Here is a 14,129-nt window from a genome sequence, read left to right as displayed (position 1 = left end):
AATAAGTAGGAACATAATCAAGCAAGGATATGTATGAAGGACAAGATATGATGGAAAAATATCGAGAACATATTCCAAGAAAGAGACCAAGAGAACTTGAGACTTCAATACAATTAATAAAGAAAGAGATAACATCAAGTACGAATATAGATTATACGTCGAAACGGAACTTATCTCTAGAACTTAGTTTCTAACGTTCCCAAAACTCACGTCTCGCGTTATCTATGACTCGTTTATCGCCTATGATAACCCATTAATGCCTACATATACATAATTCACTAGTGTTAAGCCGGCCAAACTTAATATCAGGAATTATGTAATACAAGACTAATGGCATTAATCAATAGACCGTCATGTGCATAAAGCTCTATTCTCGTTATCCAAACAAGACCTACTACATGACAGACTCTCTGAGTATGCAATTGAAGCATAGTCGGTCCATTCCTCAGGCTCTACAGGAAGGACCGTTCTGATACCATAATGTAACACCCTAACTATCAAAAGTCACACTTCCGGCTGCGCCACTCTGATAGCTTGGGTATTACAACGACTCTTGAAATATTTAGTACTATATGAGCCTGTTTAAAATTTTCCCGAATATTCGAAACATACATCCATACGTTACAATACTTACAAATAATTCATATACATACACACACACACACACACACACACACACACACACACACACACACACATATATATATATATATATATATATATATATACATCATATCAATATAAAAACTTCACACATCAAAACTCTTATCCCTCTTGCAAAATGCGCTAGAAATAAAGGCGAGGGAAAAAAAATAAAAACTAAGATCATACAAAATAATGTCGAATAAATAGAAAACGAATATAACTCTTCTAAAACTTCGTCGTCCATATCCTGAAAAGGAAAAACCTGTAGGGGGTGAGAACCTAACCACACGGTCTCACCACGGAGTTTCAAAGTTGTCATAAAAAGATATTTAATAAGAAAACTGTTTTCAAACTCAGAGATTATCATGCCTTATGAATCTTTTAAAAACCATTAAGTAAACGTTCAAAACCTTTTCAAAGAAAAAAAGTTTAATCTTTCAGAAATCTGAAACCTTTCCTTTCTTAAAAGAAAATCTCAATCAGAAACCAACCACGCAATCAACAACACAATCATTAATTCAGCACTAAAGTTCATTCTCAAATGTAGCACATCAGGACAAACATAGGCAAGACAGACAAGGAAAGCACAAGTAGGTAGCAGTTACAGCAAATAGTTCAAGTAGCAGTTAAGAACAGTTTAGCAATTAGGCAAACCCAAACAAGTTCAAACCCAAACAAAGCATACAAATGCATATGATGCATGCCTGTCCTATGGCTGATGAGGCTCATCTGTCGGTTATCCAGCCAACCCGACAAGTATGAATTGTCCTTAGACTGTCCCCCGTCGCGCATCCCCATGAGTCTATGCATAGATTTTACATTCATACATCATTCAAATCACTCACTGGGGGCTATCCATACCCGGGAATTTATACGTTCCCGGTCACCCTTACGACGTAAGGTCAACAGAGTATCGAGATCCAACCTAGAACACGTGGTGGCAAGCCACGGTTCTTTACCCAGGGAACTCGTATCTCAGATAAACGTGCGGAAGCCACATATGTTTATTCATAATCATTCGTCCATCATCATTTCCGCATTTCATTAACATTTCATACTAAACCAATCATCATTCAAGCCATAAGTCACTTTTTATTTCTCAAATCTCTTCAAACTCATAATTCAACTTTCCTCAAAATCAATTTCCTTTTCAAGTCTTAGTCGCTTAATATAACATTTTACAAAACTTCCAAGAGACTTTCAATCATAACCGTAAAATGGAACTTTCTTTGAGAAGACACAAGTCTTTAGGGAAGAATAACCTGCCTCACTTCTCAAACTCTTTAGAAATCCTCGGAATCATAATTACTCAAACTAAAATCATTTAAAATGGAGACTCAAAACCAAAACCAAGGCATATAGGCCAAAAGTTCCGAACCAGTTTCAAAACCAACATTATTTAAGTCCAAAAAACCCAATTTCTTTTCATTCTTAAATCAGAAACTTTCCCAAAGGCTCGGATTTGTTTAGTTAAAATTTAAAGAATACTTCAAAAGTAATACGAAATTAAGTAATCAGAGCTCAATTTCCTTTAAAATCTGCTAAAACTCCTCCAAAGGTACTTCTTTGATCAAACCTCAAAACATAAGTCCCCTCATGTTTAACTCAAACTTAAAACATAAGCTTTCCTTAAAAGATTAAACTTGAATCTCCTGTTTCTTAATAAATCAAGAACCAAACAACAGAACCTCTCAAATCCAGTCCTTTTCTAAATCATATCTTAAAACAAAATCTTGAATTTCATAAAATTTCGGCAGCATCTCCCCTAAAACTTGGATTTTGCCACCCGTTTCGGGTCCCAACCAAACTAATATACAACCCCTTCCACGGGTTCAAACCCAAATCAGTTTAAAATCAGACTAATTTTGAAAATTCATATCCTTCTCATAATTCAAGAAATCAAATCCAAACTCAATCCATTTTCAATGAACCAAACTCGTTTTCCAAAATTGTAATGGAATATTTCAGCAACCAACCATATAACCAAATCAAACAGCAATCCAATATAACCACAAATACGTTCATCACAAAATAGCTCAGCAATATATAAGGCTTATATAACCACAAAAGTACATTTATCACATTAATATCCATTTATAACAACTCCAAATCATAAAACTAAGTTCTTTGAAAAAGCCCCTACCTCGACACGTTCAAACCACAATCCAAATGCCTTAAGAAATTTCTTTCCTCTCGACCCGAAATCAATGCAACTAAAACCTCAGCTCTGCTCACTTCCGCAAAAGCAGAACAGCCTCAAACGTGACGTGCGGGCCCGGTTTCTAATTCCTAAAATATCAATATCGTGGAAACCTCAAAACACATATCAGAAAACCAAAGGCGAGGATCCCGGGGTAAAGACACTTACTGGAATAAAAGAACGACACGCCAACCACCCCAAACTTAATCGGCAGCAGCTCTGACAGTGGCCAGGGGCTTCAGTGGCTCAGCAACAACCTTAATTTTTGACATGCAAACCCATAAAGTTAACCTTACAACATCTATACATCAGAATCCTTAACCACAGGTAGCTAGAATAATTACAGAAGGAGCTTCAAGGCGCGACAACTCACCGGAAAAAGAAGAATGACAGAAGTGGAGCAGTGGCTCCGATGGCGACCTTCGGCAGCGGTGATGGAGAAAGCCTCACGGACGGCGGCGTGGTTTGGCGGTGGGCGGACCGGCGGCGACAGATTCGACGTGCGTCTCCTCTCTCCGTGGCTGAGCACCCTCGCGATTCTGTTTCCTCCCTCGCACATCCTTCTCTTGTGACAGAATAATGGTGGTGACGGCATGGAGCACGGCACGACGGTGGTGACAGAACCGGCCTTTCCTCTTTCGCGCATCTCTTCTTCGCGGCGGCGCAACTGGCGGCGGCAAGGACGAACAGCGGCGACGGGTTGACGGTGGCGCGAGCTTCTCCTTCTCTTCGCGGTTCTAGAGGCGGCTCGTGGACGAACCGGCAACCCGCGGCCTCCTTTTTTGCCGGCGCTCTCCCTCTCTCTCTTGGATCCACCCTTTTCTCTCGCAACCCTCACTCCATTTTCTTTCTTTTTCCTTCTTTCTGTTCTTTACTGTGAGTGTGGGTGAGTTGTGTGTGCACCGTGTGAGTGGGGTGAGGTTAGTGTATTGTTAGGGTTTGAGGTGGTGTGGGGTAGATTAGGAAATTTAAATAAAAATAGGGATAATAATGTAATTTTATAAAATAAATAAAAATAGAATAATAATTGAAAACCAAATTAAATATAGAGTATCTATCTCAAAAATACCTTCTAAATACAATTTCTAAATTATTTTCATTCAAATACTAAATTAACAAAAATTGGAGATAAGTAATTTAATTCTCCTTTATTTATAAAGTAAGGTTAGAAATCTAAATATTTAAAAGTAAGACATATAAAATATTTACTATTTATTTATTTATTTTCTTTATAAGAACTCTAAATAATAAATAAGAATTTACTCAACTTATGTATAAAAATCTCTAAAAATATGATTTTAAATAAATATAATAGACCATAAATATTTAATTAATAACTTTTCAAAATTAGGGGTCTTACAATCCGCACTTTAATCCAATTGGTTTTATCCCTTTCGGACATTTTTCTTACAACTCTATTCCTATTCCTATCCTTTAACTTAATTACAATTCGGTATTTCTTTCACAATCAACAACCTTCTAATCTGCCTGACTAAGACCTGCAAGATAACCATAGCTTGCTTCAAATCATAATCCTCGTGGGATCGACCCTGACTCGCTCAGGTATTACTTGGACGACCCAGTGCACTTGCTGGTACAATAGTATGAAAAGGTGTAGGGATTTGTGCCACCACAAAATCATACCTTGACTGATTCCTCCCTAAACTTGGAATACCTCAAAATGCCCTTCTTCCAAAATCTCCAAGCCTTCAACTCTTTACCAAATGAATTTTTGGCTTCCAAGGCTCAAATTAAACCTCCAATATCCACCAGTTGGACTCCAATTTAACAAGAAATACAATCTAATACATATAATATAACTATAATAAACATAGGTTTACCAATTTCAATTATTCACAAATGTTCGATAATTTTCTCACCTTACCCACAGTTGTTTTGGACAAAACACAACAATTCCTACTTGCTTGCTTGATCCTAAAATATGAAAACATCACAAATTTCAATGCTTGTAACCCAAAATTTTGAAATTGAAAGGAGGAAGGGATGTGTGAGAAAATATGAATTCCTTACCACTTTGTTTAGATGGTTTTGAAGAGCTCGATGTGGTGGTCGTGTGGCCGCAAACAGTGCGGCGGTCGGAGTTTCGGATTGGAAGATATGACAAATTGAATTTTAGGAGGAGATGAAGTTAGGGTTCCATGGCTGTTGCTTCTTCTTCAGCGTTATTCCATTAAGTTTTTGGAGAAGAAAGCTGAGTTGTGTTATATATGTTGTGCGATGGGCTCAGTTCAGGCTTGATCCAACCGATTCAATCCGTTGGCCTGGTTTCGGACTAAAATCTTTAAAATTAGTGTCAAATTTTGTATTTTTAATATTTCTACTTTTCTAGATTATAAAAATTTAATTTCCTAATTTCTTTGAACAATATTTAATTTATTAACTAATTATTTATCAATTTTACAAAATTTATATAAATAATTAACAATGCTTGTGTTCAATTATTTACATTAATACAGACTTAAACATACAGACAATCCAGAACAACAACAATGAGTAAATGCATATAATAAAAATATCAAATGAACTTATACATCAAGTACTTTCGAATGAGAACTAGAAACTTTATTCCAGGTACCCATATATTCAGTAGATAATATAATTATAATGTAATAACTTGCAATATTTTAGATATAAAAATGTGCAAACTCTAACTAATCCAATAACAGTGATAAAATTAATTGTAAAAGAATCATTAGAAAATTACAAAAGCAGATAACTTTTTTTCAAATCTAAAATAATTTTTAGTCAGTTAAAAACAAAAAGACTATGAATTAATAGTTACAAGTATAAATTAATAATAAAAAATTAAGTACAATTGTAAAATTAATTAATCTAATCCCAAAATTCTATCCGATTAGAATTAAATATATATGTAAAATTAATTTATCATCCCTCATATTGCTAATTTCTCCTAAATTCTTTTTTTTTCTTCAATAACTTTCAAATCAAATTTTTAAAGACCTCAAACTCAAATTAAAAATCCTCAATCATTAGCTCATAATCCTTAAAATCAAAGCTTTACCCTAAATTACTTAATTAAATTCTCAAATAAATCTGAAATTCAATTAGCCATGTCTCAACCAATATCATTCATCATTATTTAATCCTTACCCACTATTACTAACAATACAAAATAATTCATCAATTCAATCCATCAATTTTAGCCACAACCGTGGTCACCGTATTAGATTTAGTTACATAAATACCAAACCTTACTCAAGTGTTAAAATTTTTAAATTTCTTGTCCTTTAGTGTTTTTCTCCAAAAATTTTCGAAAAACAAAGGTATTAGATCTAAAAATTTTAAGTTTTTTGTCTTTTTTGTATTTTTCTCTTTCATCATAAAATTCAAAAAATTCAAAAAAATATCTTTTCTAACTAATTTTCAACCATAATTTTCGAAAATCATAAGTAAAATTCAGATTTTAATTTTTAAAATTTTATCTTATCATATCTTAGTAGTCAAGTTTTCAAAAATCAAATTTTTCAAAAATTAAAAATCATATCTTTTTCAAAAATCTTATCTTTTCTAAAACTTATCATATCTTTTTCAAAATTTAAAAATCTTATGTTATCTTTTTCAAATTTCAAATTTTTAAATCATATCGTTTTCAAAATCAAATTTCAAAATCTTATCTTTTTAAAATCAATTTCAAAATCTTTTTAATTTCATATCTTATCTTTTTCTAATTTCAAACTTTAATTTCAAATCCTCTCTTATCTTATCTTCTATTTTATTTTTAAATTTAAATATTTTCTTATCTTATCTTTTATTTTTATTTTTATCTTTTCTTAATTAATATCTTATCTTCTCTCTCTTATTTTTCAAAATTACCTAACTAACTCTCTTCTCTCTTAATTTTCGAAAAATAACTCTCATCTTCTCTCTCTTCTTTTTCAAAACCACCTAACTAACTCTTCTCTTCCTTAATTTTCGAAAATAATATCTTCTTGTCTCTCTCTTCTTTTTTAAAACTATCTAACTAACTCCCTTCTCTCTTAAATTTCGAAAACTTCTCTCTTTTTTCTCTCTTCTATTTTCGAAAATTTAACAATTAAAATTTTAACTAACTTATTTTCGAAAATAATTAAATTAATAAAAATAAAAAATATTTTAATTGTTATTTACTTTTTCTATTTATACCTCTCCTCTTCTCATCTCTATTCATTCAACTCTACTTTCTTCTACTCTTTGCCTACAATTCTTTATCTTCTCTCTTTTCTTCTAAACTTTCATCCTCTCTTATTTACTCTTATCTATTATTTCTAATGTATTTTTTCTCTACTTATTTTATTTATTTTTATTTTTATTTTTCATCTTCTTCTTCTTTCTCTACTTCTGACTTTCAAGAGGAGCTTCTTGCCTATTGGCATGGTCTCTTCTTCTTTCTTTCTTTTCTTCTTGTTTATGACCAAGAATAGCGATAAAGAACCCCTCTTGACTCCTGATCCTGAACCTGAGAAGACTCTAAAGAGGCATTTACAACTAGCTAAAGCACAACACTCTGGAAGAGACCTTTCAAAAAGTTTTGAACAAGAACTGGAGGATATGGTCGAACCACAAGAGGAGCCTAGAAAGGTCCTTGGTGATTTTACCATGCCTACCTCTGACTTTTATGGTAGAAGCATTGCTATACTTGCCATTGGAGCTAACAATTTTGAGCTTAAGCCTCAGTTAGTCTCTCTTCTGCAACAGAACTGCAAATTCCATGGACTTCCACTAGAAGATCCACATCAGTTCTTAGCATAATTCTTACAGATCTATGATACTGTAAAGACTAATGGAGTTAATCCTGAAGTCTACAAGCTGATACTTTTTCCCTTTGCTCTACGAGACAGAGCTAAGTTCTGGTTGGATGCCCAACCTAGAGAGAGTCTTGACTCTTGGAAAAAGCTAGTTAATACTTTTCTGGCTAAGTTCTTTCCTCCTCAAAGGATGAACAAGATTAGAGTGGAAATTCAAACCTTCAGACAAAGAGAAGGTGAATCCTCTCTGAAGCTTGGGAAAGATACAAGCAATTGATCAGGAGATGTCCTCCTGACATGCTCTTATAATGGTCCCTCATAAGCGTGTTCTATAATGGCGTATCTGAGATGTCCAAAATCTCATTGGACAGCTCTGCAGGTGGATCTCTCTACTTGAAAAAAAATACCTGCAGAAGCAAGAGAGCTCATTGAGATGGTTACAAACAACTAATTCTTGTACACCTCTGAGAGGAATCCTGTGAACCATGAAATCTCTCAAAAGAAAGGAGTTCATGAAGTTGAGACTCTGAATGCCATCCTGGCTCAGAATAAGATCTTGACCCAACAGGTCAATATGATCTCTCAACATCTCACTGGGATGCAAACTACAACTGGCAGTGCTTAGGAGGCTTCTCTTGAAGAAGAAGCCTATAATCTTGATCAACCCACCATGAAGGAGGTGAATTACATGGGAGAAGCCTATGGAAACACTTACAACCCTTCATGGAGGAATCATCCTAAACTCTCATTGAAGGATCAACAGAAACCTCAGCAAGGTTTCAATCAAGGTGGTAGGAACCAAAATAGGTTCAACAACAGACCACTGGTGCGCAGAAATTGTGATTACACTTTGATTATGTAGAATTCATCGCTCTTTCTTTCCCTGGTAATGGCGCCAAAAACATTATGCCAATACCATGGTTCACAACTTCGCACAACTAACCAGCAAGTGCACTGGGTCGTCCAAGTAATACCTTACGTGAGTAAGGGTCGAATCCCACGGAGATTGTTGGTATGAAGCAAGCTATGGTCACCTTGTAAATCTCAGTCAGACGGATATCAAATGGTTATGGAGTTTTCGAAATTAATTAATAAAATAGGGATAGAAATACTTATGTAAATCATTGGTGAGAATTTCAGATAAGCGAATAGAGATGCTTTCGTTCCTCTGAACCTCTGCTTTCCTGCTATCTTCATCCAATCAGTCTTACTCCTTTCCATGGCTGGCTTTATGTGATACATCACCATTGTCAATGGCTACTTTCGGTCTTCTCTCGGGAAAATGATCCAAATGTCCTGTCACGGCACGGCTAATCGTCTGGAGGCATCACCCTTGTCAATGGTTTCATCTTATCCTCTCAGTGAAAATGGTCAACGCACCCTGTCACGGTATGGCTATTCATCTGTCGGTTCTCGATCATGTTGGAATAGGATTTACTATCCTTTTGCGTCTGTTACTACGCCCGGCAATCGCGAGTTTAAAGCTCGTCACAGTCATTCAATCATTGAATCCTACTCGGAATACCACAGACAAGGTTTAGACTTTTCGGATTCTCATGAATGCCGCCATCAATCTAGCTTATACCACGAAGATCCCAATATCTCGGACTCGGTCCCTTGTATTAGTAATCTAAGAGATATTCATTCAATCGAAGGTAGAACGGGAGTGGTTGTCAAGCACGCGTTCAAAGGGAATGATGATGATTGTCACGTTCATCACATTCAGGTTGAAGTGCGAATGAATATCTTAGAAGCGAAATAAGATGAATTGAATAGAAAACAGTAGTACTTTGCATTAATCTTTGAGGAACAGCAGAGCTCCACACCTTAATCTATGGAGTGTAGAAACTCTACCGTTGAAAATACATAAGTGAAAGGTCCAGGCATGGCTGAGATGGCCAGCCCCCAAAACATGATCACAGGATCAAAAATACAATCCAGGATGTCTAATACAATAGTAAGAGGTCCTATTTATAATAAACTAGCTACTAGGGTTTACAAAAGTAACTAATTGATGCATAAATCCACTTCCGGGGCCCACTTGGTGTGTGCTTGGGCTGAGCTTTAACTTTCCACGTGCAGAGGCCATTTGTGGAGTTGAATGCCAGGTTTTGATCCATTTCTGGCGTTCAACTCTGGTTTTTGATCCCTTTCTGGCGCTGAACTCCAGAATTGGGCAGAGAGCTAGCGTTGAACGCCAATTTGCGTCATCTAAACTTGGGCAAAGTATGAACTATTATATATTGCTGGAAAGCCTTGGATGTCTACTTTCCAACGCAATTGAAACCGCGCCATTTTGAGTTCTGTAGCTCCAGAAAATTAACTTTGAGTGCAGGGAGGTCAGAATCCAACAGCATCAGCAGTACTTCTTCAACCTCTGAATTTGATTTTTGCTCAAGTCCCTCAATTTCAGTTAGAAAATAGCTGAAATCACAGAAAAATACACAAACTCATAGTAAAGTCCAGAAATGTGAATTTAACATAAAAACTAATGAAAACATCCCTAAAAGTAACTAGATCCTACTAAAAACATACTAAAAACAATGTCAAAAAGCGTATAAATTATCCGCTCATCACAACACCAAACTTAAATTGTTGCTTGTCCCCAAGCAACTGAAAATCAAATAGGATAAAAAGAAGAGAATACACTATAAATTCCAAACTATCAATGAAACATAGCTCCAATCATATGAGCGGGACTTATAGCTTTTTGCCTCTTGAATAGTTTTGGCATCTCACTTTATCCATGGAGGTTCAGAATGATTGGCATCTATAGGAACTCAGAGTTCAGATAGTGTTATTGACTCTCCTAGTTCAGTATGATGATTCTTGAACACAACTTCTTTATGAGTCTTGGCCGTGGCCCTAAGCACTTTATTTTCCAGTATTACCACCGGATACGTAAATGCCACAGACACATAATTGGGTGAACCTTTTCAGATTGTGACTCAGCTTTGCTAAAGTCTCCAATTAGAGGTGTCCATGGTTCTTAAGCACACTCTTTTTTTGCTTTGGACCTTGACTTTAACCGCTCAGTCTCAAGTTTTCACTTGACACCTACACGCCACAAGCACATGGTTAGGGACAGCTTGGTTTAGCCGCTTAGACCAGGATTTTATTCCTTTAGGCCCTCCTATCCACTGATGCTCAAAGCCTTGGGATCCTTTTTATTTGCCCTTGCCTTTTGGTTTTAAGGGTTATTGGATTTTTGCTCTTGCCTCTTGGTTTTAAGAGCTTTTGGCTTTTTCTGCTTGCTTTTTCTTTTTCTTTCTATTTTTTTTTTCGCCTATTTTTTTTTTTGCAAGCTTTGTTCTTTGCTGCTTTTTCTTGCTTCAAGAATCATTTTTATGATTTTTCAGATTATCAAATAACATGTCTCCTAGTCATCATTCTTTCAAGAGCCAACATATTTAACATTCTTAAACAACAACTTCAAAAGACATATGCACTGTTCAAGCATACATTCAGAAAACAAGAAGCATTGTCACCACATCAATATAATTAAGCTAAGTTCAAGGATAAATTCGAAACTCATGTACTTCTTGTTCTTTCGAATTAAAACATTTTTCATTTAAGAGAGGTGATGGATTCATAGGACATTCATAACTTTAAGACAAAGTTACTAACTACTAATGATCATGTAATGAAGACACAAACATAGATAAGCACATAACATAGAAAACGAAAAATAGAAGAAATAAGAACAAGGAATGAATCCGCCTTAGTGATGGTGGCGTTTCCTTCTTGAGGAACCAATGATGTCCTTGAGCTCTTCTATGTCTCTTCCTTGTCTTTGTTACTCCTCCCTCATAGCTTTTTGATCTTCTCTAATTTCATGAAGGATGATGGAGTGCTCTTGATGTTCCACCCTTAATTGTCCCATGTTGGAACTTAATTCTCCTAGGGAGGTGTTGATTTGCTCCTAATATTTATGTGGAGGGAAGTGCATCCCCTGAGGTATCTCAGGGATCTCTTGATTTGCAGCCACATGTTCTACCACTGAGCTATAGACCCTTGAGATGAATTTTTCCATCTCCTACGACTCGGAAGTGGAAGCCTTTGTCTTCCCTTTCCCTTTTCTGGAGGTTTCTCCGGTCTTAGGTGCCATTAATGGTAATGGAAAAATAAAAAGCTTATGCTTTTACCACACCAAACTTAGAATGTTGCTCGCCCTCGAGCAAAAGAAGAAAGAATAGAAGAAGAAGAAGAAGATATGGAGGAGATGGGGGGATGTGTGTATGGATGTGAGTGGTGAATAGAAAACAGAAGGGATGGTCATGAATGGAGAAAGAGAGGGCGAGGTGGATAGGGATCCTGTGAGGTTTCACAGATCCTGAGATGATCCTGTGGTGTTCACAGATCTTGAGGTGATCCTGTGGTGTCCACAGATCCGGAGGTGTCAAGGATTTACATCCCTGCACCCATTAGGCATGTAAAATGCCCTTGCACACAACTCTGGGCGTTCAGCGCCAGGTTGGTGCCCATTTTGGGCGTTCAACGCCCATTTGTTGCCATTTCTGGCGTTGAACGCCAGAACCATGCTTGTTCTGGGCGTTCAGTGCCAGGATGCTGCCCATTTTGGGCGTTCAGCGCCAGAACCATGCTCTGTTCTGGCGTTGAACGCCAGACAGATGCTCCTCCAGGGTGTGATTTTTCTTCTGCTGTTTTTTATTCCGTTTTTAATTTTTTTGTTTATTTTGTGACTCCACATGATCATGAACCTATAAAGACATATAACTAAGAAAAATATAGTTAGATAAATAAAAATTGGGTTGCCTCCCAACAAGCGCTTCTTTAATGTCAATAGCTTGACAGTGAGCTCTCATGGAGCCTCACAGATGTTCAGAGCATTGTTGAAACTCCCCAACACCAAACTTAGAGTTTGGATATGGGAGTTCAACACCAAACTTAGAGTTTGGTTGTGGCCTCCCAACACCAAACTTAGAGTTTGACTGTGGGGGCTTTGTTTGACTCTGCTTTGAGAGAAGCTTTTCATGCTTCCTCTCCATGGATGCAGAGAGAGATCCTTGAGTTGTAAACACAAGGTTGTCCTCATTCAATTGAAGGATTAATTCTCCTCTGTCTACATCAATCACAGCTCTTACTGTGGCTAGGAAAGGTCTTCCTAGGATGATAGATTTATCCTCTTCCTTTCCAGTATCTAAGACTATGAAATCAGCAGGGATGTAAAGGCCTTCAACCTTTACCAACACGTCCTCTACTTGTCCATAAGCCTGTTTTCTCGAATTATCTGCCATCTCTAATGAGATTCTAGCAGCTTGCACCCCATAGATTCCCAGTTTCTCTATTACAGAGAGAGGCATGAGGTTTATTCCTGAACCAAGGTCACACAGAGCCTTAAAGATCATGGTGCCTATGGTACAAGGTATTATGAACTTTCCAGGATCCTGTCTCTTCTGAGGCAATGTCAGTTGATCCAGATCACTTAGTTCATTGGTGAACAAGGGACGTTCATCTTCCCAAGTTTCAATACCAAATAATTTGGCATTCAGCTTCATGATTGCACCAAGAAACTTGGCAGTTTGCTCTTCAGTAACATCCTCATTCTCTTCAGAAGAGGAATACTCATCAGAGCTCATGAAGGGCATAAGGAGGTCCAATGGAATCTCTATGGTCTCTAGATGAGCCTCAGATTCCTTTGGTTCCTCAGAGGGAAACTCCTTATTGATTACTGGACATCCCAGGAGGTCTTCCTCCTTGGGATTCACGTCCTCCTCTCCTTCTTTGGGTTCGGCCGTTCTGGTTATGTCAATGGCCTTGCACTCTCCTTTTGGATTCTCTTCTGTATTGCTTGGGAGAGTACTAGGAGGGATTTCAGTGATCCTTTTACTCAGCTGGCCTACTTGTGCTTCCAAATTTCTAATGGAAGACCTTGTTTCATTCATGAAACTAACAGTGGCCTTAGATAGATCAGAGACTAGATTTGCTAAGCTAGATGGATTCTGCTCAGAATTCTCTGTCTGTTGCTGAGTGGATGATGGAAAGGGTTTATTATTGTTAAACCTGTTTCTTCCACCATTATTAAAGCCTTGTTGAGGCTTTTGATCCTTCCATGAGAAATTTGGATGATTTCTCCATGATGAGTTATAGGTGTTTCCATAAGGTTCACCTAAGTAATTCACCTCTGCTATTGCAGGGTTCTCAGGATCATAAGCTTCTTCTGCATAAGAAGCCTCTTGAGTACTGTTGGATGCAGCTTGCATTCCATTCAGACTCTGGGAAATCATATTGACTTGTTGAGTCAATATTTTGTTCTGAGCCAATATGGTATTCAGAGTATCAACTTCAAGAACTCCCTTCTTCATAGGCGTCCCATTACTCACAGGATTCCTCTCAGAAGTGTACATGAACTGGTTATTAGCAACCATGTCAATGAGTTCTTGAGCTTCTGCAGGCATTTTCTTTAGGTGAATGGATCCACCTGCAGAAGTATCCAATGACATCTTTGATAGCTCAGATAAACCATCATAGAATATATCCAGGATAGTCCATTCTGA

At 36.9% G+C, this 14,129-nt stretch overlaps 1 protein-coding gene across 1 annotated transcript; it reads right to left on the bottom strand.

Moving 5' to 3' along the window:
• Positions 1-3,048: 3,048 nt before the first annotated feature.
• LOC107648282 (uncharacterized) lies at positions 3,049-3,491 on the bottom strand. Its single transcript, XM_088489989.1, has 2 exons — positions 3,219-3,491; positions 3,049-3,102 (listed from the first exon to the last, which is right to left on the bottom strand). The coding sequence occupies exons 1-2, from the start codon at positions 3,489-3,491 to the stop codon at positions 3,049-3,051; spliced, it is 327 nt and encodes a 108-aa protein (XP_088346115.1).
• Between the last annotated feature and the right edge of the window lie 10,638 nt (positions 3,492-14,129).

The sequence above is a fragment of the Arachis ipaensis genome, chromosome B6 (assembly GCF_059453495.1).
Source record: "Arachis ipaensis isolate K30076 ecotype BB chromosome B6, ASM5945349v1, whole genome shotgun sequence".
NCBI lineage: Eukaryota > Viridiplantae > Streptophyta > Magnoliopsida > Fabales > Fabaceae > Arachis > Arachis ipaensis.
This window is presented reverse-complemented; position numbering and strand designations above follow the sequence as displayed.